We start from the raw sequence: 27,800 nt of genomic DNA, 5'->3' as shown, positions 1-27,800 counted from the left end.
TATAAGGTATTATAAGAATTTTTTTCTCATATTAAGGCTAATCCTAAGTGAGTGAGTGAGAGAGAGATTTTAACATCTTTACTGTTTAGTTATATGTTATATGTTTATAATGTTATTCACAATGTAAAATACCATATCCAGGTGCTTTGGCAACACTGTATTTTTTAACATTCACGATAGATAGATAGAATAAAGATCTTATAAATGTACTAAATGTGTAATCAGATCTGTTTATGTCCCTGAGGATCACACTGAATGCCCTGAGGGAGCGGATTTGTTTACACCAGCTGTCGTGTACGTCACAAGAATGTGTGTGCGCTTCGGATTGGACGGCCATGTCCTCGTGAGCGTCTCCTATTGGCTGCCTTCTATGTCGTTGCACTTCGCGATTGGTTGAGCGACAAACCAGGAAGTGATTTCACCAGACTTTTATCCCCCAACCGCATTCGGGCTGATCCCGCCTCTTGAGTTCGGATTGGTTAGACCTATCGAAGTTCTGCCCTCTGATTGGTCGGACGCCTCAGTCTATCCGCGGACAGCCAATAGTCGCAGGGTTTTCCCGGAATACGGGTGGAGATAAAGCCGAGGGTCTGGGCTGTAGGCAAATGACCAGTTCGGCAGTTTATACCTTAGACTGAGGTTAGAGATAAATACACCGTGAGAGTGTGTGAGGGGTGATTACTAGAGTAATAGTAATAATAATTAATATTAGTAATTTATGTCAGGTTAGTGTTTCGTATCAGTAAGAGGACGTGGATGCTGCTAAGGCTAATTTCTTCGCGTCAGGTTCATGCTAATGTTTAGCTAGCATGCTAATCCTGTTTTGCTAGCTGTGTGTTGTTATGGATACAGTCAGACTTATTGTTTTTACACCTGGATTGCAGCCGTGTTAGTTAATTAGCGAGGTGTGTACGTGTGTGTGTGTGTTTGGCTAAGCTGAGGATGTTCTAGTGAGTTGAGTTTTAAAGACAGAATGAGTTTCACACTGAAGAGGATCTGCTTTCTCCTGCTGCTCTTCTCCATCCTCAGCTTCACTCTGACAGCTGGTGAGGACCACCACACACACACACACACACACACACACACACACCTCCTCTGGAGCTTTATATTCAGCATACATCATTATTTGCTTTAACATTCTTATTATAATAAATCATTTGTATAATCTGTCTTTTGCAGAAGTGGACCAGGATGTCCAGGAGACCAGTCCCTCTCAGGTACGTGTCAGGAAAAGACAAAGCTGTCCTGAAATCCTTAAACGCATTACACAAGGTCATCTTGTAATTTCTTTAAAGTCAATGTTATCATTTATAGTCAATCGGTGTGAGTATGAGTACTCCTGTGCTGCAGGTGGCGCTGTTGCATTGTTGTTAACGTTTCCATAGTAACATGTGTAGCAATCCTTAAATATGAATGCTCCGTTGGCTGCAGGTGGCATTATCGTTAACGTTCCCGCAGCTACGCCACGCCTCTTTGTACAACGTTCATCACTAAACAGTGAAATTCTTTCTTCTCAACCGGGTGGAGCTTCGGCCTCGAACCCCTTACCTTCCGATCAGTAAATCTTTACCCTTTAACCCCCTGAGCTTCCACTTCCCCAGGATTCAGTATTTGTGCGTCGCTCTGATTTTTATTTTATTCCTAGAGCTTTTATGACGGAGGTGATGTCGGTGCTCCTAGACTGTAGACATGTCATGACATTACCGTGTCTGTGAATTAGTAACACACACCAGGGTAAAGGTTCGTGCCTCATCTCTCTCTCTCTCTCTCTCTCTCTCTCTCTCTCTCTCGTTTCATTCACACAATATTCACAGGATGAGGAGAAAGAGGAAGAAGAGATGCCCGTGATAGGACACTTCATCACACCTGAGGAAATGGCCGAGATGAGGGCCGAGCTTGAGCGCCAGAACGGGAGAGACAGAGGAGAGGAGAGAGAACCCGAGGAGGAGGAGATCCAAAAGGAGGAGCTTCCAAACCAACCTCCTCCTGCAGACGCCAAGCCCAGAGAGGGTGAGCTGGGGGGAGGGGCGGGGTGAACCTGAATCATTCTCCTGCAGGATGGTCATGTGACCTTTTTTTTTTTTTTTTTTTTTTTTTTTAAACCCCCAAACTGACTGTAGTTAATACTGTATAATTTTACTATAATTGGTAGGGATGTGCAAACTTTTGCACTTTCAGTATTTTAGTTTTTTATGTGTGTGTGTGTGCATGTGTATATTCATTTCTCTGTGAAACACTTGTGAAAGTGAGACTCACTCGTGCGTGTGTGCATGTGTGCGTGTGTGTGTGTGTGTGACAGAGAGATTGGTTTGTGGATTGGTGATGTGTAGTAACGTGTGTGCCTCTGATTGGTGTGTGTGTGTGTGTGTATACAGTTCCCGTGGTAATAGGTGGCACAGCCTCCGGTGAGCCCTGCGTGTTCCCCTTTCTGTTTTTGGGGAAGGAGTACTCGGACTGCACCACAGAGGGGAGGGGCGACGGGCGGCTCTGGTGCGCCACCACATACGACTACGAGCTCGACAAGAAGTGGGGCTTCTGTGAAAGTGAGATCTGCTTCAGTTCACAAGAGTGTGTGTGTGTGTGAGTGTGTGTGTGTGTGTGTGAGTATCATTACTTATTCTCTGTGTGTGTGTGTGTGTGTGTGTGTGTGTGTGTGTCCTCAGCGGAGGAGCAGGCGGAGCAGAGAAGGCTGGCGGAGGAGGCGGAGGAGCAGTACCAGCACACACTGCGTCTCCTGAACAGCACCAGCAGGAGGAGCCAGAGGAGAGAGTGAGTCACTGTTACCATGGAAACCAGTACAGTCTGTTACATAGACTCTGTACAGAGACAACTGAGAGAGAGACTGTCTGTCCCTCTGTCTGTTTGTCTGTCCTTGTGTCTTTGTCCCTGTCTGTCTTTTTATCTGTCTCTCTGTCTCCTTCTGCCTCTATATGTCTGTCATCTGACTCTGAGTCTGTTTGTCTCTCTGTCTTTGTATGTGCCTTTCTGTCTCTTTCTGTCTGTGTCTTTCTTTTCCATTTGTCTTTGTCTGTCTCTGTCTTTCACTCTCTCACTTAAACCCTGAAGTATTTGGGTGATTAATGTCTTTGCTTGTCCCTGTACACACACACAAACAGACACACACACACACACAGTTACAGTGTTGTTTGCAGCCGTGTGTACATCACTCAGTATTTACATAAAACCTGAAGGTCTGCGGAAGATTAATTTATTCACCTTAATGCAAAGTGTGTAAAGGTCATGTGATCACAGCCCACACTCGTCTGTGAGCTCGAGCTCGTCCTCGCCTCTCGTCCTCATCTCTCTGTGTGTGTCTGCCTCGTTTATTTCTCGAGTATTATAACGAGCCCCGGTCATGTGACTAAGTATGAATGTGAATATCAGAATCATTCTACTGTGACATCGGGTCGTGTACGAGTTTAAGTATGTGTGTGTTTGTGTGTTTGAGGTTGTACGGGAAGCTGGTGAAGGTGGCGGCGATGGGTCACACTAAGGCCATGGAGAAGGTGGGCTACGCCATGCTGTTCGGAGATTACCTCCCCCAGGGCGTCCCGCAGGCCAGAGAGATCTTCGAGAAGCTGGCGCTGGAGGGCTCGCCCAAATCACAGACGGTAACCTGGGATTACACGTATGGGGGGAGGGGCTTCTTTCTGTACAGGACACTGTGTAACATGAACTTTAACCCTGTACACTCAACAGGCCCAAATCACATGACGACGTTACCGTCAGAAAAAGAAAAGTTCAGTTTTATACTGAAGAGCTCAGGAGGAAATCTGATCTTTTCTTAGTTGTTTTCTTTGCTTAATGTAGGACGACAGTTTGATCCTTCTGAAACAGAATAATGTTTTAGCCCCGCCCACAGGATGTGTCTCTTGCATCAGTTAAAGGAAACATTTTAGCTCAAACACATCAATCACTGGAGTAATGAGACACTGGACCAGTGGAGTCCTGGGCGTCACCTTTTAAAAAAATTATTTTACTTATTTTATAAATTTTATAATAAAATTAAATCCTCTATTTTTAACAGTAATAGAGGATTTAATAAATAATGTTAAACACAAAATCATTATATACAATTTTAAACTGATTGGATAATTATATAAATAATTATTACCTAATTTAAATGTTAATACAAAAAATTATTAAATAGAATAAATATAAATATTATTCATAAGCATAAAAATATGGTAATTTATAGAAAAATCTAATTAGTTAAATAATTAAATAATGTACATTATGTTCATGTTAATATTAACTGTATATTTTCAATAAAAAAATATTTTATTGGAAAACTGGTATATATATATATATATATATATATATATATATATATATATATATATATATATATATACACACACACAGTGGAACCTCGGATTACTAGCATAATTCGTTCCGGAGGTGGGCTCGTATTCCAAAACACTCGTAAACCAAACTTAATTTTCCCATAAGAAATAATGGAAACTTAAATTATTTGTTCTACAGCACAAAAAAATTAATACATAAAAATAATTAATACAAAATTAAGTAAAAATAAAACAAACTAACCTGCACGTTAACTTTCAAAAAAAGTTAAAAATAAATCTCGGCAGATTAGCGTTTCTCTTTGTGCATGTAGGCGCTGTGTATGTGTGTGCGTGTGTGAGGCTAGAGTAAGTGGAGACTCTCGCTTTCAGCCCCTCCTGTCTCCCTTTCCTTATCTTACACATTAAAACTTTCTACTCTCGTTTAAACGCACTCACACACACATTAACGGAAAGACTGTTGTTCTGTTCTAAATTATTAAAGCTTCTCCGCTTTTTTTTATGTTGCTCGCGACAGCGTAACAGCTCGTTAATCCATGCTCGATGCCCGTTCTTTTATTTTCTGCATTGTCAGGTTAAATCCAACTAAAAAACTACTGAAGAAGAAAACGCAGGCTCAATATCCTAACTTAAATCTCACATTCGTGTTCACACACACCTGACTGCATTACCCACAATGCATCTCCCTTACTGGACTACACTTCCGTAAACAGAGGTCATAAATTAACGTCTCTCTCCCGCTACACTGTTTTATCTAAAAGCAATAAACATCGCTAATGACACTTGTGTGAGCGCAAACTAACAGAATCACTGCTGTAAAGTAAAACAAACAAACAAATGACCCAGCACCTTACCTCTGAAAAGATTTGCGACAGAGTTTCTCCGGAGGGCAGAGTGTTTGTCTCTTGCCTTTATTTCTGTGCGCGCGTGTGTGTTTGTGAATGAGGGTTTCACACACACACACACACACACACACACACACACACACACACACACACACCGCGATGAGGAAGAAAATAGATTTTTAACCTCTGTATTGATAATTTCTTTTGCCTTACTCGCGCGCACACACGTGTGATATAAGAAACAGTACACGCGCTGTACACACGCGCTTCTGAACACAAAACTAAATATGTTTTACACACACACGTGGTCACAGTATTATAGTAAACAGTACACGCGTGCACAGATGTTGATTATACCAGTAAGAGACGAGCACTAAGACCCAGCAGGGGAGTCGATTACCCACAATTCCGCAGCGCAAGAGAGAGAAAAACCGTTGGCTCAGTTGTGATCACGTGACGCTCAGCGTCTAAACAAGAAGCGCATGCGTGAAACATGATACTTGGTGCTCTTAAACCAAGAAAATGCTCGTTTTTCAAGTTGAACTTTATTAAAAATCTTTGCTCGTCTTGCAGAACACTTGTTAACCATGTTACTCGTAATCCGAGGTTCCACTGTGTATATATATATATATATATATATATATATATATATATATAATCACAATTCATCATTATTAATGTTTTCTCATTTGTTGTCTGTGTTTGTAATTCTGTGTTAAAGGTTTCATTTAAAAACAAAAGCTTCAGGTTAGAATTTAATTAAATAAAAATATCAGTAATAACAATTTAATAGTTTTATATAAAGAGAAGGATGTGGTGTGTGTTACTGATCTAAACATCTCAAGTTCAAGTAAGCTTTATTGTCATTACAACCATATACAGTTAGTACACAGTGAAACGAAACAACGTTCCTCCAGGACCAAGGTGCTACATGCAACATAAATTTACAACATAAATTAACATAGACACTAAACTAGCTAACCAAGTGGCCTAGTTAGCTGGCTAGCAGAGACAGGACAGAGAGACCTAACATAAATTACAACATAAATTAACAAAAACTAACTAGCTAAGTATAACATTTTTATAGACATAAAGTGCACGTGCAAATGTGCAAACTGTATTACTGGATGTCTGATCACTGGGTGTATGTTTTATTTTATTTTTTCCCATCAGGCCCTGGGGTTCCTCTACGCAGCTGGATTAGGAGTAAACTCCAGTCAGGCTAAAGTACGTCCTCTCTTACTCCACGCTGTCATCATGGTGTGTCACTGAGTTAGTGTGTGATTGCGTCTCTAACTCTGTGTGTGTGTGTGTGTGTGTGTGTGTGTGTGTGTGTGTGTGTGTGTGTGTGTGTGATTAAACCCAGGCATTAGTGTACTACACGTTCGGTGCTCTGGGAGGAAACCTGCTGGCTCACATGATCCTGGTGAGAACATTACATCATCTGGTCTTCATTAAATTACATTAGGTAATGTTGATACTAAGTGTGTGTGTGTGTGTAGGGTTACAGGTACTGGGGAGGTGTGGGTGTTCCTCAGAGCTGTGAGTCGGCCCTCACACACTACAGACTAGTGGCCAATCACGGTAAGTGTGTGTGTGTGTGTGAGATGATGATGATGATGATGATTATGTTTAGTGTGTTGATGATGATGATGATGTTAATGATGATAATTGTGTTTTGTGTGGGTCAGTGGCCAGTGACGTGTCCCTGACGGGGGGCAGTGCGGTGCAGCGGATCCGTCTCCTGGACGAGGTGGAGAACCCGGGCTCTCCCAGTGGGATGCTGGAGGAGGATCTGATCCAGTACTACCAGTTCCTGGCTGAAAAGGGGGACGTCCAGGCGCAGGTACTGACGCGCACACACATACACAGATTACTATTTTTATTTATTTCAGTAAAACACAAGTGTGTTGCTTGTGTTTATTAATCAACTCATGTTAAAATAAAGTGTTTGGTGTTTAGACTTTAAACACAATCGTTCATAAGAACACTTAATAACATGATATTATTCATCAGTTTTCATTATCGATAGCGGTATCACGTGTGTGTGTGTGTGTGTGTTTAGATGAATGTATGTTTGTTTCTTTTCCCTCATATCCTGTTATAATGTTTCTGAGTCTGATTCTTTCTTGTTCATAAATACAGTAATTCTTCGTCTTATGAACATTTGAGTTACGAATTTCCACATATACGAACAGGCCGCGATTATACTAACATTCGTAGATGTGAACAAATCATAGAATTGTACAAAAAATAGACACTGCAGTGCGGCAGATACCGATATTTACAATTATATACAATATTTTTAGTGTGTAAGTAAATGCATAAAATGTCTAAATAAATAATATATTGTGTGTGTGTGCGAGGAAGTAATAAGTCGTCCTCACCAGTTTCAATGAATCAGTCCAGGAGCGCGATGATAGAAAATGTGTGTTCTGTAAATCTGTCCTGATGGTGAATAATCCTAATATTGAAAAATCCTCGAGACAGAAGTTTACAGTCCAATACAGTGGAAAATAGCTCTGAGACAAAATGGCATTTAGGGTTCCCCTCGCGATTTAAAGGCACGGAAACAACACTGAGATTTCACATGTGTGAGATTAAGTACTTCTTAGGTGCGGTTACAGTTTTTGAACACATGATGACAGTGTGGGGAAAGAGGACAAAGATTTAGTCAAGTGGATCAGTATGATTTATATTAAAAGACTCACTTTGTCAGACTTAAGAACAAATCAGACTTACAAACAACATGCCACAGGAACAGAACTCATTCGTAAGTCAGGGACTGTGTGTGTGTGAGAGGAGAGAGAGAGAGAGAGAGAGAGAGAGAGAGAGAGAGTGATTGTGTGTGTGTGTGTGTGTGTGTGTTAGATGCTGAGTTAACACCCAGTGGTGTGTTGTGGTGTGTGTCTCTCCCACAGGTGGGTCTGGGGCAGTTACACTTACACGGGGGCAGAGGAGTGGAGCAGAATCACCAGGTATCACTTTATACAGCCTGTATACACCTCTCCCCATGTCAGTCAAATTACATCACACACACATATACACGTTAACTCACCGCTGGTGTTCTTTTTTTTTTTCTCTCAGAGAGCGTACGAGTATTTTAACCAGGCAGCTAACGCAGGAAACACACACGCCATGGCGTTCCTCGGAAAGGTGAGGAAACCCTGTGTGTGTGTGTGTGTGTGTGTGTGTGTGTGAGAGAGAGAGAGAATGTGTGAGACAGATGATGTTTATTATGGCTCCTTTGTAGAAGTGTACACACTGTGTGTGTGTGTGTGTGTGTTGTAGATGTACTCAGAGGGCAGTGAGTTTTTGCCCCAGAACAACGAGACGGCACTGCATTACTTTAAGAAGGCAACTGAGCAGGTGAGACCCAACAGGACGCCTCGTTCACTCCCATCACCTGTGTGGTGTGGAGACATGGAGACTGACTGCAGTGTGTGTGTGTGTGTGATTTCAGGGTAACCCTGTGGGACAGAGTGGACTGGGCATGGCATACCTTTACGGGAGAGGAGTGCCTGTGGTGAGTGTCTGGTCCCTGATTCATTTATTGTTTTATCAGATTTTACGCAGGTAAAGCTATTAAATATAACGTGTGTGTGTGTGTGTGTGTGTGTGTGTGTGTGTGTGTAGAACTACGAGCTCGCCCTAAAGTACTTCCAAAAGGCTGCAGAGCAGGGCTGGGTGGATGGACAGCTACAGCTGGGGACCATGTACTACAGTGAGTGTGTGTGTGTGTGTGTGTGTGTACACTACATGAGTAGCGCAGTTTGCTAACAAATCCGAAATTTTCCACATAAATTGTGTCAGGATGCATTTGTTCCTCACTATGACATCATCCCCATGTCGTCATGTGACACTCAGTACACATTTAGATCTCATTGAGTTGAACTACTGTCGTCCTGGACTCAACTCAACAGGAAACCAGTTATTTTTGGTTGATTGACAAAACGCACCTGATGGTTTTTGATCTACTCCTCCTAGGGGATTTATACGATCGTCACCAAACCGGGCCAATGTGATCTAAAGACACTGAGGACGTAAAATTATAGAGGGATTCAGACGTGATAATGTCTTAAACTTACCCCTAAAAGTGATTCATAACTTTCTGTGACATCACGTTTCACCTGCTGAAATGTAAGGTTTCTTCTTAGAATGGCCGTGTGTAGGGAGTGTGTACAGAGAAAATAATCAGATTTATTAGATACATCACGTAAACCAGACTAAGGTCTTCAGTTAGGTATAAAAATAGCTGTTGTTTACTGCAAATGTTGTTAAAAAAATCTAGAAATAGATAATAAAGAAACAAGAAATTGACTTTCTCGTTACTAGAAAGCATTTGATCTGCCCGTTGCATATTGAGTGGATTTTTTTTTTTTTTTACTTTTTTCTTTCGCTTTTCCTTCTTCCTCGTTTTTCATGCCTTATTGATTCTTTCCACACTTCCTTTTTTGTTCCTTGCCTTATTCCTTTTTTATTCTTGATGTTTATCCCTTATTTGATTTTTTTTCCTCTTCTTTGTCTTTTTTCCTTTATTTTTTCTTTTTTGATTTCCATTACTTATTTAATTGCTTCCTTTCTTCTTTCTATTTCCAAAGTGTTTAAGCTCCCCGTTGCACATTGAGGCTATTTTTTTTTTAAAAGATGATCACAAACTTTTAGTTGGTTTTGGTAATCCCGACCCCTGACTTTATTTAATATGCGTAAAGGTATAAAGGTTTTCGTTTTGGTTCCCCTTCGCTGCAGCTTGTTCACCTGTTTTGCTTACAAACTCACATCCGAGTGCTGCGTAAAAATACACCAAATATAGATCACCAGTGAACACCTCAAATTAAAAACAAAAAAAGGTAAAAGTATATAAATCTATAAACATTGAGATATAATTCACTGATGAAATAAGAAGAGAAATGTTTGAAATAAATATGAAAATATTCTAAGTCAGCAGGTTGAGACGTGTGTGTGTGAGTAATTTTATAATCCATCTTTCTAACTCTCCGTTTGGTGTGTGTGTGTGTTTGTGTGTGTGTGTGTGTGTGTGTGTGTTCAGACGGTATCGGAGTGAAGCGTGACTACAAGCAGGCTCTGAAGTTCTTTAACCTGGCGTCTCAGGCGGGTCACATCCTGGCCTTCTATAACTTGGCCCAGATGCACGCTACAGGAACCGGCGTCATGCGCTCCTGTCACACGGCTGTCGAGGTCTCGCCCACACACACACACTTTATATATCTACTAAATTAATGTGGTGTGTCAGCTTGTAATCTCATACTGATGTGTGTGTGTGTGTGTAGCTGTTTAAGAATGTGTGTGAGCGCGGCCGGTGGTCCGAGAGGCTTATGAGCGCTTACGGCAGCTTTAAGGAGGGAGACACGGACTCGGCGCTGGTCCAGTACCTGCTCCTGGCTGAACAGGGCTACGAGGTGGCGCAGAGTAACGTGGCCTTCATCCTCGACCAGAGTGAGTCACCAGGGGGCGCCAGAGGGTTAAAAACTCATCGATTCAAAACTAAACTCGTATTATATAGAAAAAACTAATCAATACTTTCTGACTAAAAATAATCCATAATTAATATACCTTAATAGACCTTATAAAGTGTGTAATGCTTGTGTGTGTGTGTGTGTGTGTGTGTGTGTGTGTGTGTGTGTTACAGAGCAGTCCCGGATCTTCAGTGATAATGAAACCTACCCTCGAGCTCTTCTACACTGGACCAGAGCGGCTGCACAAGGTTAGAAACTCTTCACTTCAACCTTTTTTTTTTATTTATTTATTTACTAATTTATTTATCCAGATGTGACCAGCTGATAGACGTATTACACAGATGTCCTTTTCACTTCAATTTTATTTTATTTGTATAGCGCTTTTATCAATTGTCATTGTCGCAAAGCAGCTTTTATCTTCTTTATATCGGGGGTGAAAACTAGCGCGCCCAGTGTATGTTTGAGTCTGATAAACCACCATGATCACGTGTTCCATCCTCAGATGTGAGGGACGCTGTGTACACGTGGGGGTGCAGGGGCGTTTCGGGTCGAGGGTGTAACATGAGGCGGGGGGTGAATACTTTCGCCTGGCGAACAGGGTTATTTAATAATGCTTACTTTTACACATTGTGTGTGTGTGTGTGTGTGTGTGTGTGTGTGTGTGTATATACAGGTTACACTGTGGCCAGGATTAAACTGGGTGATTATCATTTCTATGGTTACGGCACTGATGTCGACTACGAGACGGCGGTGATCCACTACAGACTGGCGTCGGAGCAGCAGCACAGCGCACAGGCCATGTTCAACCTGGGGTACATGCACGAGATGGGCCTTGGCATCAAACAGGTACTCACACACATACACACACACACACACACACACACACACACACACACACACACTCGTACTGATGATCAGGAGCAGACACAATAAACACTCCAGTCTTCTTTTCCTCATTTATTACATTTTATTAGATTTCTTTTTGTTCCTTCCCTGATTTTTCATCATTAGATTTTTTTTTCCCTTGTCTACCCTTTTTCCTTTCCTGCTTATGTTATTTTATTTTTTTATTTATTTCCTTCCTTTTTTGGTTCCTTTGATTTTCATTTCTGTTTTTAGTTACTTCCATCTTCTTTCTTTTCCTTTTTCTTCTCTTTTTTTTTAGGATCCATTTAATTGTTTACAATTTATTTTTACTTCCTTGATTTTTCATCCACTAATTGATTAATTTTTTTTTACCTTTCTGCTTTGTTGTTTTTAATTTTTCTTTCTAATCAGTCCATTTTTCCTCCCTTTTTGCTTCATTCTTTCCTTTTGACTTGTCCTTCCTTTCATTCTTCTTTAGATTTTTTCAGTTCCTTCCTTTTTTTATTTAATTGTTTTCCTCATTCTGTCTATTTTTCATTTCTGCTTCTTTTCTTATTCCTTTATTTGATCTTGTTTATGCGTATGTATTTTTTTTGTTTTGTTTATTTTCCTCCTCATGTTCGCGCTAGTTTATTACGTTGTTCCGTTTCCTCGTGTGAGTGTGTGTGTGTGAGTGTGAGTGTGTGTGAGTGAGTGAGTGAGTGAGTGAGTGTGTGCGCGCGTTCCCGTGTCTTCGTGCTGACGTCTCTCTCTCGGTGCAGGACATCCACCTGGCCAAGCGTTTCTACGACATGGCTGCCGAGGCGAGTCCTGACGCCCAGGTGCCCGTGTTCCTCGCCCTGTGTAAACTGGGACTCCTCTACACACTGCAGTACCTCCATGATCTAAACGTAAGACACACACACACACACACACACACACACACACACACACACACACCCTTATGAAAGAGATGTACAAGTTGAAATGGTATATCAGCAGATGACCTGACTAGTTCCATGACAGCCGTTGTTGTTGTTGTTGTTGTTGTTTACTCTGCTCTCCACGCCCCCTCCAGCTAAAGGAGCTCGTCTCTCAGGTGGACCTGGACCAGCTGCTGGGACCCGAGTGGGATCTGTACCTCATGACCGTGATCGCGCTGCTCCTGGGGACCGTCATCGCCTACAGACAAAGACAGCACCAGCCCGTCCCGAGAGCCCCACCCGCCCCGCCCAGACCCGTCCCCCAGCCGGAGCAAGGTGGCCCCGCCCCCGAACCCGACCACGATTAAAGAGCCGCAGCGCATGGACACCCGTGAGAGACCCGAGACCGCGAGAAAGGCGGAGCCTGAGCGTGCTCTTTCCGCCCACACCAGTATTACCTTAAGGGACAGACCACTCCCATGATCCTCGGCGAGGGCGTCTTACACACACACACACACACACACACACACACACACACACACACACACACATATATATAAATATGAGGGCCATACCGAAAGAGACACACAACACAAAGTGCAAGAAGCTAAACTGTGACAAAGACGGTTCAAAGGTCAGGCTCCATGACGACGCAAACGCACAGCGTGTGACCGAGTCTGTGAAATCGTACCTTGAAGTTTGGATGAAGTTTTACACGAACTCCTGTGTCGGTTATTAAAATGTTATCTCCACTTTTGCATTACTTTCGGTACAGCCCTTTACACACACACACACACACACACACACACCATGCGCTTCGAGAACCGGGACTTGGTTCTAAAGTGTGTACGGCTCAGGGTGCAGCAGACAAAGACTCCATTCACTCGTCCCTTAGGGGAGAAGTTCGGTACTTCTGAACACTGAGGACGAGAACCCCATCTCATTTTGTTTATTTTTGTTTGTTTTGCTAAATAAGACCTAAAACACACTGGAAATCATTAAAAGTCACAACAGTGGGAGAAAAAAAACATTAGCATGCTTTACTGTGTGTGTGTGTGTGTGTTAGTCAGAGTGGAGTTCATTTATAAGGTTAAATTATTAGACAGATGTTTTCCACTTTGTGATGTCACTTGACACTATGGACCAATCACAGTGGATATGCAAATGAGGAGTGAGAACTGGACCCTTGATCTGGGCGTGGCCTCAGCTTTTTTTTTTCTTTCTTTCTCTTTAAGAATGTTACATTGTTGCTGTCCTGTGCCTTTTTCTTTAATTACAAAGGCAAGATATTTTCACATTTAACACACACACACACACACACACACACCTACAAAATGTCAGATTTATATTATGGTGATAAATGAGGAGGAGGAGTAAAGTGTGTTTGTGTGTGTACGGTTATTACAGAGAGCAGAATATCACTATTTGTTTCACAAAATAAACAGGCAAGATGATCTTTACCGTGTTTGTTTGTGTGTGTGAGGTGAACATTGTGTTTGTGAATTCTTGCTGCTACTAAGTTGTATAATCATGACGCTGGTCTAGGAGAGCGTCTAGGGTCGGGCAAAACTGCTTTCTTCCAGGCTAATTTTTTTAAGTTTTGACCTGGCCAGGAAGTATGGTATATCGACCCCACTCAGGAGTAGAGGGGCATCTAAGAGCGTGTTGTGCTCCCCCACAACCAACACACACACAAACGCACACGGAGAATGTGAAATTACTACGTAGAATGTAAAATTATATAAATTGCATCTGTATCTCAAAATATTAGAATACTTCATTTCAAGATTAAGTAAATTACTGTTCATACAGTATAAATACTTTGTACGTCTGTCTTGTTCAGTACACGAAAGCGAAAGAAAGACTTCTGACTTAAGAGTTGTCCGGACGACGATCATCCACAAGGAAGAAAAGACGTAGTAGGTCATCACTGTATTGAAGCATACCCATGGAAAGTTGACTGGAAAATGTGCACAAGCAACAGGGATGATCGCAGCATTAAGAACAGAATCAAACAAAGCTGATCCAAGAACTTGGGAGATCTTCACAAGGAGTGGAATGGAGTGAGGCTGGAGTCAGTGCAAAGTAAAATGTAAAGAAATAAAGAAAAATTCTGCCCTACTCTTATCTCTAAAGATAAAAGTGAACAGAAGCAAATTATTTTGAGGAAATGTCTGAATCTGCGGTGTAGTAAGAGCAGAGTTTAATTTTTTACCGACACTGTCGCTGTGTCACTGTTTGAAAGCTGCGAGAACAGGCAAACTTAAAAACATGGAAGGTGTGAGGCGACAGTGCCACCCTTGTTTCACTCAGTCATACTAAAACTTCTCTCTTCCAATTGCATCTCTGCCTGAGCGTCTTGTTTTTACTACTCCTTGCCACCTCTGGAGATGTCCTACATTTTAGTAGAGATAGAAGTGATTTCTTATTTTACTCCTAAAAGTAGGACCAAATTTGCATCCTATTTTGAGATGCTTAGTAAATACGTGGCCTGGTCTTCAATAATGTGCCGCAGGCTGATGTCCTCCATGCCATGCCGCACCGCTGCAGTAATTATTTAAAAGGAGATAAAGGAGCCCTGACCAGGTACAGAGTGCGTTACAAGAACATTATGTTACTTTGCCAGTTCATCTTGAATTTATCCAATGGGAATATTCGAATATTTTGAGATACTGATTTTTTTTATTTTCATGAGCTGTAAAGCATAATCTATGAAATTATGTTTACAAAAAAAAGCGTAAAATGTTTCACGGGACAACTAACAAATCTAAAATATATTAGTTTCACTTTTTAAATGGAAGAAAAATATTTTCACAATATTGTAATTCTGTAAAGTTACAGTGTAGATCAACATTTTTAGTGAAGATAATTAATTCTCTCTTGTACCATTTTATGTTTTAATTAACATTTAAACATCTTCATTAAGTCTGATTGCTGTAGCTTTAATGGTGTGTGTGTGTGTGTGTGTGCTGAATCCTGACTTTCTCATTCTTGGGAGATGTTTATGATGATGCTAGTTTTTAACCTTTATGGAGTGTCATATCATATGACCACACCCCCTTCATGTGTATGTGTGTGTGTGTGTGTGTGTGTGTGTGCGTGCGTGCATGCTTTGTCTCTCAGATGTTTCCTGAGCTAAAAGGGGCCCTGGTATAGTCACCTGCTCTGACCATGTGCTTTAGCCATTGTCCAGATCTCACTCACTCACACACACACACCATCATGCAGGGGCTTTGGATCGCCGTGGCAACGTGCCTGCTCACCCCCGGTTGTGTCAGAGGTAAGTTCTAGAAGCGGCATAAGTGGAGAGCAACATCAGGCCTGAACCGAGGATCCTGATGTGTAGTCTTGGGGTCAAAAGTCACATGTCGCTAATTGATTTCTCTTTCTTGTTATGGGAACGTGATTAAGGAAATGAATGGAGGCGGGAATATGAAGAAGGACTCGGCTATTACAGCGAGGACGCTATGAGGAAGGTCTGTTCTGTACATTGTCTCACTGGAGTTCCTGTTACCATAATAATTACAAGATTAAATTAAAACTATTATTAAATCTATTTATATAAATATATTTAATGTAGATCTGTGTTATATTGCCGTCCTTTGATTTTTGTTTCTTTCCCTCATAACATTAAGACAGAGAACCCACAACGACGCGTAAACACCTTTGTCATTAATCTGAAAGTTACAGCTTTACCTCCACTCTGACACTGGAGACTCCTTCCATACACGTCTTACATCAATACACACCGCTTTACACAATGCTTTGTTTTATCTGTTCATTTTCAATGACGATAATTAATTCTAGACGGCATGGTGGTGTAGTGGTTAGCACCGTCGCCTTGCACCTCCAGGGTCCGGGTTCGATTCCCGTCTCTGTGTGCTCATTCTCCTCGTGCTTGGTGGGTTTCCTCCGGGTACTCGGGTTTCCTCCCACAGTCCAAAGACATGCAGGTTAGGCTAATTGCCATTCCCAAATTACCCGTAGTGTGTGTATGAATGTGTGTGTGTGCCCTGTGATGGATTGGCACCCTGTCCAGGGTGTACCCTGCCTCGTGCCCTAAGCCTCCTGTGATAGGCTCCAGGTCCCCGAGACCCTGAATACAGGATAAAGCGGTATAGAAGATGAGAGAGTGAGGAAGTGAAAATTCAATCTCTCCATGAGAGAAACATTTTCTTATGTTTTAATGAACCTTTTAACTCTTTCCTTCCATCCATCCACTTATTTCTTGACTATTTCATTTATCAATGTACAGCTTTTCTCTTTTCTTTTTTTCTCCTGTCCACATCCATGTTGCTATGGAAACGATAATGTATTAAAGTGGAGTGGACGACTGCTGCTATAGAAAACTAATCGACACCTCGTGTATTAGATGTGATGTGAGTGTGTGTGTGTGTGTTTGGTGTTACAGGAGCATCCTGAGAAGAGCAGACCTGTGAGCTTTAAGCATGCGCCGTTCCTCTGTCCTGATACGAGCCCCTCACCCTCCGTCCCCACTTCAGGTACCAGTCTGACCCCAGGGGTGTTATCACTGATGTGTTTATGGGACGGAAATCTTCAGGAGAACAGTATCTCATGATCTTAAGATTTTATTCAGGTTGTAGATTTCCTGCTTCCTGTGTGTGTGTGTGTGTGTGTGTGTGTGTGTGTGTGTTCCAGTTGAAGAGGTGAAGGCAGCCGACATTAAGGTGATTGCAGCTTTGGGAGATTCTCTGACGGTCAGTAAACACACAGCAGGGGGTGAAGTGGGCGTGGCCTCTCCATTAGGCATAAAAAAAAACACTATTATTTTAAAATGTTTGACCGATCAGGAAGTGTGTGTGTGTGTTATTACAGACCGCTATCGGGGCGAATGCCACTACCGTACTGGGAATCCCCATCGAGTTCCGACATGTCTCCTGGAGGTGCTTAGATCACACACACTCCACCCTATTACAGTGCAAAAATTTTACACCCTCTGTATTGCCAGATATATATAAAAAAAATTAATAAAAAAAATAAAACTAAAGTAATTCAAATTTTTTTGGTCAATTTTATTTTAATACAAAGGGTGTTCAAGTCAATCACTTTAGATTTTTGCACAGAAAAACATTCTCCAGAAATTCCATCACAAGTCCTGGTTCGACTTGAACTGCAATTGTATTAAGTGGCAAACCACTTACACCATACACTCACCTAAAGGATTATTAGGAACACCATACTAATACGGCGTTTGACCCCCTTTCGCCTTCAGAACTGCCTTAATTCTACGTGGCATTGATTCACCAAGGTGCTGAAAGCATTCTTTAGAAATGTTGACCCATATTGATAGGATAGCATCTTGCAGTTGATGAAGATTTGTGGGATGCACATCCAGGGCACGAAGCTCCCGTTCCACCACATCCCAAAGATGCTCTATTGGGTTGAGATCTGGTGACTGTGGGGGCCATTTTAGTACAGAGAACTCATTGTCATGTTCAAGAAACCAATTTGAAATGATTCGAGCTTTGTGACATGGTGCATTATCCTGCTGGAAGTAGCCATCAGAGGATGGGTACATGGTGGTCCTAAAGGGATGGACATGGTCAAAAAGAATGCTCAGGTAGCCCGTGGTATTTAAACGATGCCCAATTGGCACCAAGGGGCCTAAAGTGTGCCAAGAAAACATCCCCCACACCATTACACCACCACCACCAGCCTGCACAGTGGTAACAAGGCAGGATGGATCCATGTTCTCATTCTGTTTATGCCAAATTCTGACTCTAACATTTGAATGTCTCAACAGAAATCGAAGCTCATCAGACCAGGCAACATTTTTCCAGTCTTTAACTGTCCAATTTTGGTGAGCTCGTGCAAATTGTAGCCTCTTTTTCCTATTTGTAGTGGAGATGAGTGGTACCCGGTGGGGTCTTCTGCTGTTGTAGCCCATCCGCCTCAAGGTTGTGAGTGTTGTGGCTTCACAAATGCTTTGCTGCATACCTCGATTGTAACGAGTGGTTATTTCAGTCAAAGTTGCTCTTCTATCAGTCGGCCCATTCTCCTCTGACCTCTAGCATCAACAAGGCATTTTCGCCCACAGGACTGCCGCATGCTGGATGTTTTTCCCTTTTCACACTATTCTTTGTAAACACTAGAAATGGTTGTGCGTGAAAATCCCAGTAACTGAGCAGATTGTGAAATACTCAGACCGGACCGTCTGGCACCAACAACCATGCCACACTCAAAATTGCCTAAATCACCTTTCTTTCCCATTCTGACATTCAGTTTGGAGTTCGGAGATTGTCTTGACCAGGACCACACCCCTAAATGCAACTCCCATGTGATTGGTTGCAGAGATAATTGAATTAATGAGAAATTGAACAGGTGTTCCTTATAATCCTTTGGGTGAGTGTATATGAACATACATTTTTATTAATATAGAAAAAAAATAAACTTTTGCACTCTTTCCTAAACATCCTTTGTATTTACACATTACTTACAAAACACACAACGCTGCATTTAAACCCAAGCAGCTGCTTTCTGGTCTAATGTTCTGACGTCTCTGTCTGTAAAACCTCACACAGCATCGGCGGCTACGGAACCTTCCAGAACGTCATAACCCTCGCCAGTAAGTCCTGCTGAAGTTTCTTCTAGCATTTCTTACACACGGAACAATTTCCAACAACAATTTCCTTCTTATAGAACCTTTCACATGAGAAGGTTATTGTGGCCCAAACAGCATAGCGAAAGAACCAAACATCAGGACCACAGGGTTCTGTCCGGGTTACTGTTAAATAGGAAATAGTTAATAATAATAATAATAATAACAATAATAAAAATAATGCTTCGTCATATGAATACCCTGCCTTAAGAATATTAATTTTGCAAGAAATGTGCGTCGGCATACGAGTGAACGGACTGAGCCGAACCAAGCGAAATATGAAGATCAGGGTTCTACAGTACCTGCGGGATTTATTTATTATTTATTTTCTACCCTAAAAAATGTCACCCTGAGTTCTTACACCATTTGGGTGTGTGTCTCAGACATCCTCAAGCTCTTTAACCCCAATCTCGTGGGTCCGGCTCGAAGCAGAACCGTACACGGAACCCCGGCTCCACTCAGTGATACGGGTTTGAATCTGGCTGTGACGGGACACAACACCTTGTAGGTATCAGCGTACAGAACAACACCTTCTAAGAAGTTTCACAGGTGTGGAGCTTAATAACAGACTGTGTGTGTGTATGTGTGTGTGTAAGTAATCTCCCTGAACAAGCTCGACGTTTGATCGACACCTTGAAGATGCTTGAGGTGAGAAGATCAGACTGCTCCTAAGTCTGTGTTTTATTGCAAAACGAGTTAAATTTCACTTTTTGTGTTTAAACTCCAGGAGATTAACTTCGACGAGGACTGGAAACTTCTGACGGTTCTCATAGGCATGAACGATATCTGCGACTACTGCAAGGACAAGGTCGAGTGTTCCACACGCTCCATGTGTAACCTTGTATTGTTCTTTTCACTACGTCCTTCACCTTCTTCTGTTTTTCTGTTTTTTTACACAGTCTCTGTACTCAGTGGAGAACTTCATCCACTACATGGCCACGTCCCTGGAGATGCTGATGAATGAGGTAGACAAATAAGCATTAAAACGTTCTATATATGTAAAAACAAACACAAATGAAGTTCACCTGATTCTCATTGTCAAAGCATCTGCTCATGAACTCCTTCACAGCATCTCAAAGCACAAGCACGTTTTCTATACTGAGTCTTCAGAAAAAGTTGACTCTTTCTTTACCTTCAGGTTCCTCGTATGATTGTGAATGTGGTTCAGATTTTACCCATGGGGACATTAAGAGAGGTGCAGAAGCCCACGCCTGGCTGTCTACTCCAGAGGTTCTGTATATGTACTGTGTAGACTCAAAGAAACAGGATATTGAAAAAAAAGACATGTTAAAGTCTTCTACAACTTTGTTTTTGGTTCCTTATTGTTCTTCCTTTATTTGTTCACTGTTGACTTTCACTTCTACACAAATTCTTTCCTCAGGTCCTTCTGCTCATGCCTGGTAAGGCCGGCTTCAGACTCTGCTGAACTTAAAGAGTTGATGGACGTCAATCTCCAGTACCAGGTGTGAAGATCAACTACAAAAGTACAAACCCTTGTCTTCTGCATGCTAGAGGTGTGCTTGTTTATAAGATACTGACGTGTTATTTCAGTAATATAGTGTAGAGAACCAAACTTGTTTGTGTCCAGCAAGGTTCTAATTTAGGTTCCATATCGTCCAATGTCCCGTGCATCAGTGTGTAATTCAAAAACTTAAAGGACCCAACTTATCGGACTTTTATTAAAGCTGTGTATAAATATTTTACAGATTTTCTTCCTTTTATTTTTCTAACTTTTTACATTATGTTTCAGAATGTAAAAAGTCTATGAAAGGGAAGGAGAGATGAACATATCTTACAATTGACCTTGAATATAAAGTATTCCTCCAGAAACGCACTGAATCCATGGATACACTCCAGGATAAAGTGAACAAATGCTCCACAAAGGAGGCTAATTAAACTCCCTATTAAGCCAGATCACTAAGAGTCTGGGGTGTGGCCGATTTCGAAAAAACTATTTCTTCATCCTGTTTTAAAAGAAAACACATTATCATGCACAATCAAACCCTGACTTCAGTAGGAATGTGAGGTTCTTGATGGTGTCCCTAGCTGATATTCTGAAATAGTATTACCCAGCACTTCACTCAGCTCAAACAGCTTATACACAGTAAATAAAGATTATTATTATAACTTCATGTGCTCACTCAGATTTTTGCACTGTTCTCTCAGAAAGCCCTGGAGCAGCTTCTGCATACTAATCGGTTCTTTAAAACGGACTTCGCCGTGGTTCTTCAGCCGTTCCTGAAACATGCAGACCCTCCAAGACTTCCTGTAAGACTTTAATTGCATTGTTACAGCCCCAAAAAGTAAAAACTGCCACTAGTCAACCAGGAAATATAGACGAAAATCATCAACTAGTCAATGACTGATGCTACGGGTTTAGCTTGTTAGCAGCTTGCTTGTTTTTAATTAACTTAAAATAACCCATGTGTGTAATGTGATGTTGTCTCATCCTGCTGTTTTTCCTGTTAAGAATGGAAAGATTGACATGAGCTTCTTCACTCCAGACTGTTTCCACTTCACCATAAAGGGACATGAAGAGCTGGCGAAGGGTCTCTGGAACAACATGGTGAGTTTAACATCAGAAACATGCTTGAAAGATGTTTTCTCTCTAATGGACGTGTAGATGTGTAGTAGATGTAGATGTGTGCTGTAGATGTGTAGGAAATCCCTTAAAGAAGCTTCGAGCATCAATTAATAAAATGGAGGGTGGTGTGCTGTGTTGGACACCAGTTCATTGCAGGGGATTCTTGGATGCAGTGGATTGCAGGACGGGCCCTGGAATTTTTTAGACTTTTCTTTGTGACACATCCTATAAAAGGGTGTTTAATTAGATTAGGATCTGGTAAGTTTGGAGGCTGGGTTGGAGAACTTGGGCTATTTGCCTGCTGGGCCCCATCACGGTCAGCTGTGATGCACTGTTACCCCTATTCCACCAAGGTTGTCCTGGAGCTAGTTCGGAGCTGGTGCCCAATTTTGAACTAGTCATTAAGTTTCAGACAGCCAAAGCACCAGTCCTCAGACAGAAAAACCGGTTCCTTGGCAGCACCAACACTTTGTTGGGCCGAAAAAAGAACTGCGTATGACAAGGGCTAAGGGCAGGATTATCACGACCAACTAAAAGTTTTTGAGCACCAGCTTTAAAAAATCGACTCAATATGCAATGGGCAGCTCAAATGCTTCCTAGTAAGAAGAAAGCAAGGAGAACTGCTTGCAAAGTTAGGAGTTTAGCTATTGAAGCAGCTCTGAACCCGGCACTAGTACCAGCCATCTGACCATGGGCATAGGTGACCTTGGGTGAATCATGGTCCTATCACCAGTTTATTGGTATATATTTAGTAATCAGTGATGTTCAGTTCACCTGGTGGTGCATGTATGAGCTGTTTGAGAGGTAAAATAATATCTTATTGGTGATCTGAGTAACATCAGGTCTAGAAACTAAATGTGGCAAAGAGTTTTTAGAAACGAAATGTGGCAGAAACTAAACTGACCAACATTTTATCCACATTAAAAACTGATCACATCCAAATAGGTCTTCAAGAACATGTTATATCGTATGTAGAGTAATAAGACACATTCTGATGACTTTCCTTCTCTTTATCACATCTCAGTTCCAGCCTGAAGGTGAAAAGTTCATGGTTAAGAGTTTTTCATCTCCAATTCAGCTCATCTGTCCTCCTGTGGTAAAGCTTCACCTGTTTTAATAACATTTCTAAAGTCATATCAATTGCTCTTTATCTATTCATCCATTTACTGCTCATGATCTTTGTGTTCTCTTATTTTAGGACCATCCATACATCTACACCAGGCCCAATTTTGTGAGGAGTGGCACGTCTGTACCAGCTCGGCACGTCATGCTCCTCTTCCTCTCTGAGCTTATGGTTTTCTTTTTCTTCTGCTAGACTTGGACTCAAAGTAAATCCTGTATTACGACTCTATGCTGTCAAGATTCTCCAATATTCCACTATGTACAGAGTGCAGCTGTCTGATATCTCAGGTTGTATAATGCGCAATAAGACAAGCAGATATGACATAAGATTTACAGCCAAACAAGATGGGTTTTCAGTTGTGTTCAAAAATCAGGAAGGAAGGTGCAAAAAAAAGATGGACAAGGGCAGAGCCGTAAGGTTACAGTTTTGAGGTCTCACTGAAAGCCCTGTCTTCTGTGGTAGATAGGTTGGCGGAACAAGATTGTGCAGGGACTGTAAAGGAAACGTCTTTATGAATGATTTGCATAGTAAACAGTGTTCAAGTGTTAAGTTGAGATCTTTTATGATGTCAGTTTGCTTTCATTTCTTTAGTTCACGGTAAATTGGTCCACTTAGGCTGCAGCTAATGACTGATTACTGAGATGATTAATCCATTATTCCGGTAATGAATTATCAAATTCAAAGTTACCCAGTGGCTCTTATTCAGCACCCAGCTTTTAAATGTAGCCTGAGGGTTTTTATTTTTTAGACTGTGCAAATTAACTAAAAAGACAATAAAGATGGTCCATATTTAATTAACTTTTCTGCTAAAACAAAAGATAAATAAAAAACTCCAATAGCCTATTTTACTGTCATGATTTAAAACCAATAAAATATATTGTAACTCCTATTTAAAGTTTGAAGAGGGCAGATGGTGATAATGGCAGTTACATTTTTATTGTTAGAAAAACTGAGATTCCGTGATGCCAATATTTAGATTCTGTATTTGAGATCAGTGCTGCTGCACAATCAGGAACTCAGCCTCTGATTGGTCCGAAGTCAAGAACCCGGTCTCTGTTTGGTCCACAAGTCAATTACCCAGCTTTGGATAAGTCCACAAGTCAAGAACCCAGCCTCTGATTAGTCCAAAGTTAACATGGCCTCTGTTTGCTTTTTTAGTCAGAAATCCGGCCTCTGATTGGTCTACAAGTCAGCACCTGAATCTCTGATTGGTACACAGGTCAGCAGCTCTAGAGTCTCTAATGGTCCACAAGTCCACAACTGAGTCTGATTGGTCCACAAGTCAAAACCACAGCCTCTTGTTGGTCAACAAGTCAAGACCCCAGTCTCTGATTGGTCCAGAAGTCAGGAACCTAGCCTTTGATTGGTCAACAGAATCACATCATAGACAGCTAGTGGATGGCTAATAACAGCAACAACATTGGTTTTTAACATGAGATGATTGATAAAAACATCACGTTAATTTTCACTTGTTCAACTGCCTGAGGCATTCCACTTACCCAAACACAGAGGTTAATAACTTTAGGCAATCGGCCAACTGTTAATGTTGAGTACTATATAGCTGGATAACTAACATACTGACATGAGAATTCATCATCCAAAAAGCTCCCACCAGAATAGGTCAGCTCTGTAAATGCTGCAGTTTACAATGGCTTTGGCTAAGTTAGAGAAGTTCTCTCACACTTAAAATGGTTTTTGGTTGTTAAGGTTTTGCTATTTTTTTTTTATCATTCTGAGTTAGCATGAAAAACACACGCAGTGGCATCACCAAATAATTGACAGCTAAATTTGTATGCATCTCAATTTGGCCATTGATTTTCATCTAGTAATTTGGAAATTTGTTGCACCCCTAGTGTCCACCATTACCCACAATGCCATTTGGCTACCGGCTGATAATATAGCAATGGCATTCAGCCATGACTTTATCTCTGGAGAGCGATGCGGCGGCACTTTAGTGCTTTGTCATCTGCACACTCTGCTCAGGCAGATTAGCTTCCAAAGCTTTGAAGCTAATACCAGCATCACCATTATCTCTGTCTGTATCTCATAAATCTCTAACTGACTGGCTGAGCCACGTTAGCGATGTATCAGATACACTTAGTTGCACTGCATTCTGGGACTTTAAGCAGTGAAACCTTAGCATTATGACTTGTATTTGAAATTGGCAAAAATAATTTCCCTTTTTAAACTCTATTGTAATCGCGCTAGCAGTGAGAATAACAACAATGTCTGCCATCGTTACAGGACATAAAATGGTAAAAACTAGCACCATACTCTTTTAACACAAGACTACTCTTTGATTATAAACATATTTGCTTAGTTTTTGGATGATTAACCTCAAGGCAATCTTAGCACATTTAAACTCTTAGCACATGTCCTAGCATGCGCCGTTGTTGTCAGGAGCACCTGAGAACATTGTGTCCCCTGACCTGGCGACCTTTTCCTGATCCGACTAATCGGATATGAAGCGTGTTAGCGCTGCGGCAGGTGCAGACTCTGTTCAACCTACACTAATGGCCTTCTAATTGATTTAGCTACAGGAGGTAATTGTGTACTCGAGCTCAGACACACAGCCTGAGGTCAACGCGAAAAGGTTTTGTGGAGTGCGGCGTTCAGACTGGAGTGATGCGATTACTGAAATGTCACAGTCTGAGTTGTGCTTTTTATTCTCTTTATACACACACACGTTAGAGTTTATCCAAAACTGTTGAGGCTTATTTCAATGCTGTCTAATCCTAACGCTACACATCACATGACACGATCGCTAGCAGCTTCGTAGCAGATTTCACAGATAATCCCACGCAGGTGAGTTCTGTAATAAACCCCGGCTTAGTTCATATCAGAGACGTTACCCGGTCACGTGACTCAGGGTAAACACCGAGCCCATGCTGACGCCAGCCTGCTTTATCATCTCCCTGATTAGCATCCCGTCAGCTCGCTAGGCCGGAAATTACATTCCTGGAAAAACCATCAAGTTTCTGTTTAAGCTGTAATCTTTATCATTATTACTATTCTTATTATAACTCATTATCCAGACGGTGTTATTGTAACCTGCTGCGTTTCTTCTACCCGGAGCTGAGTGTATGACTCTGTTCGTCCTCCTGAGAGAAAGCGGAGCGAGTGTGAGCACCGCGAGCTGCCTAACAACCCGTCCTGGGAAATCAGGATAAGGAGGAGGTAACCTCTAGAGGGCAGTGAGCAGGGCGAGAGCAAGTAAGAGCTTTCCATCACATGACAAAGTGCAGGGTGGAGAAGATGGAGCTGTACAGTGATGTGAGGGAATTACAGATATAAATCACGAACATTCAGAATACAGCATGAGAAATGTTTATTTATTATTAATTTATGTAGACATCTTATCCAGAGATGGAAACATTCACTGTGTTTGTGCTCATTATTAAACTTGGAGTTATATGTTTATGCGAGGGGTGTTCAAGTCAAAACGGGACTTTTGCAGAATAACACCGTTCTGAGAGTGAAAACTCCCTTTATGTTTCTATATAATCCCCTGATACACTAATGCACTTATTCCAGTGTTTCACTAGAGCTTGCACAACATCAAGGTAGAACGTTCTCTCAGTACACTGGAGCCATGTCTGCTCCTTGTCTGGAACACCGGCCTCCCAGGAACTCCTTTAATGTGTGAATGGATGGCTTGGAGCGAGTACAGAACTGTACAGGGTGGTACGAATTCCTGTAATGTGCAAGATAGCACCGTCAGTTGTCGACATCAACATCACTTTTACACGTTCGTTCATCTGAAATTCCATCCAAACACGTCCCGGTTTGACTTGAACGACCCCCTCCATCATTCAGCTGGAGAGATCACGAGTAACATGTATACCATCGACTGCGACTCTGAGTGTGTATTTGTGTTAATGGACTTCAGTGTGTGTGTGTGTGTGTGTGTGTGTGTGTGTCTTATTTTAGCGCTGAACTCTGTTTGGCTGTGATTGTGTAACAGAGGAAAAATCTCATCTCATCTTTAAACACAAGGACACAGGAAATTAAATGTGTGTGTGTTTTGTACACAGTTTCATATTTGAATGGTTTCAGCATAAATGTGAAACCACACACACACACACACACACATGGCAGACAGATGTGTTTTCTCCACCTCTTTTAATAAACCAGATAAGCGCAGTGTGCACACTAGATGAATTTGCTGCTCGTACGTCACACACCTGACCAGACGAACAAACTCATTATGTTTTCTATTTAAGTTACAGCTGAAACATAGCTGTATTTATTTTTCCTTAATTAGTTTTGGTTTATTTAGTATTTTATTCATATTGCAGATGTAGGAACACACACACACACACACACACACACACATCCTGTATATCCGATACTTATATACTCATACTGTGTGATTTAATTGATCTTTTGCTGAATTCGATGCCTTGACTTGAATCAACAAAGGTTTTGAGATTTAGGCCCTACAGATCCGGTCCTGTCTCAGAGGTAGTAGAATTCGCTGTTGACGGTCTGGACCCTGGGGACGAATCCTCGATGCGCAATGCTACAGATGTAGAAATAGACAATGAGCGCGCACTTGGTTAAGCTGCGGACCCGCCTCGGTCTTCTACTGTGAAGACTGTTACTCCGTCTCAGGGTCGTCGGAGACACCTATAAAAGGTCCCCAACATGAAGGACGAGTTCTCAGCAGACTTGATGCGATGTTCCTTCTGCTCCTACGTCCGACGTCTATTTTTATTTTTTATTTTGTACATACATACATAATAATTTTTTTATTTGTACATTTCACTACTGTTGTACTTATACAGCCATGTATGTGACAAATAAAATTCTTGAATCTTGAATCTTGATGTTCTTCTGTGCACTGAATCACATCAGACGTCGCTGTGGCAGATTTGTCCAGTTTCACACAGAATTTCATGCTCAGTATTTGTTCTAACTTGCTGTCTATGATGAAATCACATACGTGGTAATGCAGGTGGTCAGAACAGCACCAGCCGTATGTAATGTACACAGGGCCGTGTCTTTTGGCACACTGACTTATGAAGGCCGCTGCTTCCTGTGACTGTGTGTGTGCAGCCTTGTGCTGCCACCTGCTGG

At 41.6% G+C, this 27,800-nt stretch overlaps 3 protein-coding genes across 5 annotated transcripts; all 3 read left to right on the top strand.

The window, feature by feature from the left end:
- The first annotated feature begins 582 nt into the window (after positions 1 to 582).
- On the top strand, positions 583 to 14,209 carry sel1l (SEL1L adaptor subunit of ERAD E3 ubiquitin ligase). Its single transcript, XM_053489290.1, has 21 exons — positions 583 to 1,046; positions 1,180 to 1,217; positions 1,815 to 2,010; positions 2,376 to 2,543; positions 2,664 to 2,769; positions 3,449 to 3,611; positions 6,323 to 6,376; positions 6,516 to 6,575; positions 6,652 to 6,733; positions 6,841 to 6,995; positions 8,071 to 8,127; positions 8,237 to 8,305; positions 8,441 to 8,518; positions 8,613 to 8,675; positions 8,786 to 8,873; positions 10,200 to 10,348; positions 10,441 to 10,606; positions 10,800 to 10,874; positions 11,300 to 11,472; positions 12,255 to 12,383; positions 12,551 to 14,209. The coding sequence occupies exons 1-21, from the start codon at positions 974 to 976 to the stop codon at positions 12,761 to 12,763; spliced, it is 2,355 nt and encodes a 784-aa protein (XP_053345265.1). The 5' UTR covers positions 583 to 973; the 3' UTR covers positions 12,764 to 14,209.
- A 659-nt stretch (positions 14,210 to 14,868) lies between these two features.
- LOC128514911 (phospholipase B1, membrane-associated-like) lies at positions 14,869 to 19,522 on the top strand. Its single transcript, XM_053488829.1, has 8 exons — positions 14,869 to 14,981; positions 15,519 to 15,675; positions 15,807 to 15,871; positions 16,807 to 16,897; positions 17,055 to 17,113; positions 17,232 to 17,299; positions 18,938 to 18,981; positions 19,398 to 19,522. Exons 2-8 carry the CDS (start codon positions 15,567 to 15,569, stop codon positions 19,520 to 19,522), a joined length of 561 nt encoding a protein of 186 aa, XP_053344804.1. The 5' UTR covers positions 14,869 to 14,981; positions 15,519 to 15,566.
- LOC128515314 (phospholipase B1, membrane-associated-like) lies at positions 18,936 to 23,421 on the top strand. 3 transcript variants are annotated; one of them, XM_053489443.1, is made up of 9 exons: positions 19,283 to 19,518; positions 19,611 to 19,662; positions 19,742 to 19,979; positions 20,153 to 20,244; positions 20,396 to 20,477; positions 21,181 to 21,282; positions 21,485 to 21,580; positions 22,623 to 22,694; positions 22,797 to 23,421. In XM_053489443.1, exons 3-9 carry the CDS (start codon positions 19,947 to 19,949, stop codon positions 22,911 to 22,913), a joined length of 594 nt encoding a protein of 197 aa, XP_053345418.1. In that variant the 5' UTR covers positions 19,283 to 19,518; positions 19,611 to 19,662; positions 19,742 to 19,946; the 3' UTR covers positions 22,914 to 23,421. The 3 variants fall into 3 exon arrangements, with proteins under 3 accessions (XP_053345417.1, XP_053345418.1, XP_053345420.1); XM_053489442.1 differs by adding an exon at positions 18,936 to 18,981 and having other exon boundaries at positions 19,398 to 19,979; XM_053489445.1 differs by lacking the exon at positions 19,611 to 19,662.
- The last annotated feature ends 4,379 nt before the right edge of the window (positions 23,422 to 27,800 follow it).

This window comes from Clarias gariepinus, chromosome 27 (genome assembly GCF_024256425.1).
Source record: "Clarias gariepinus isolate MV-2021 ecotype Netherlands chromosome 27, CGAR_prim_01v2, whole genome shotgun sequence".
Lineage (NCBI taxonomy): Eukaryota > Metazoa > Chordata > Actinopteri > Siluriformes > Clariidae > Clarias > Clarias gariepinus.
This window is presented reverse-complemented; position numbering and strand designations above follow the sequence as displayed.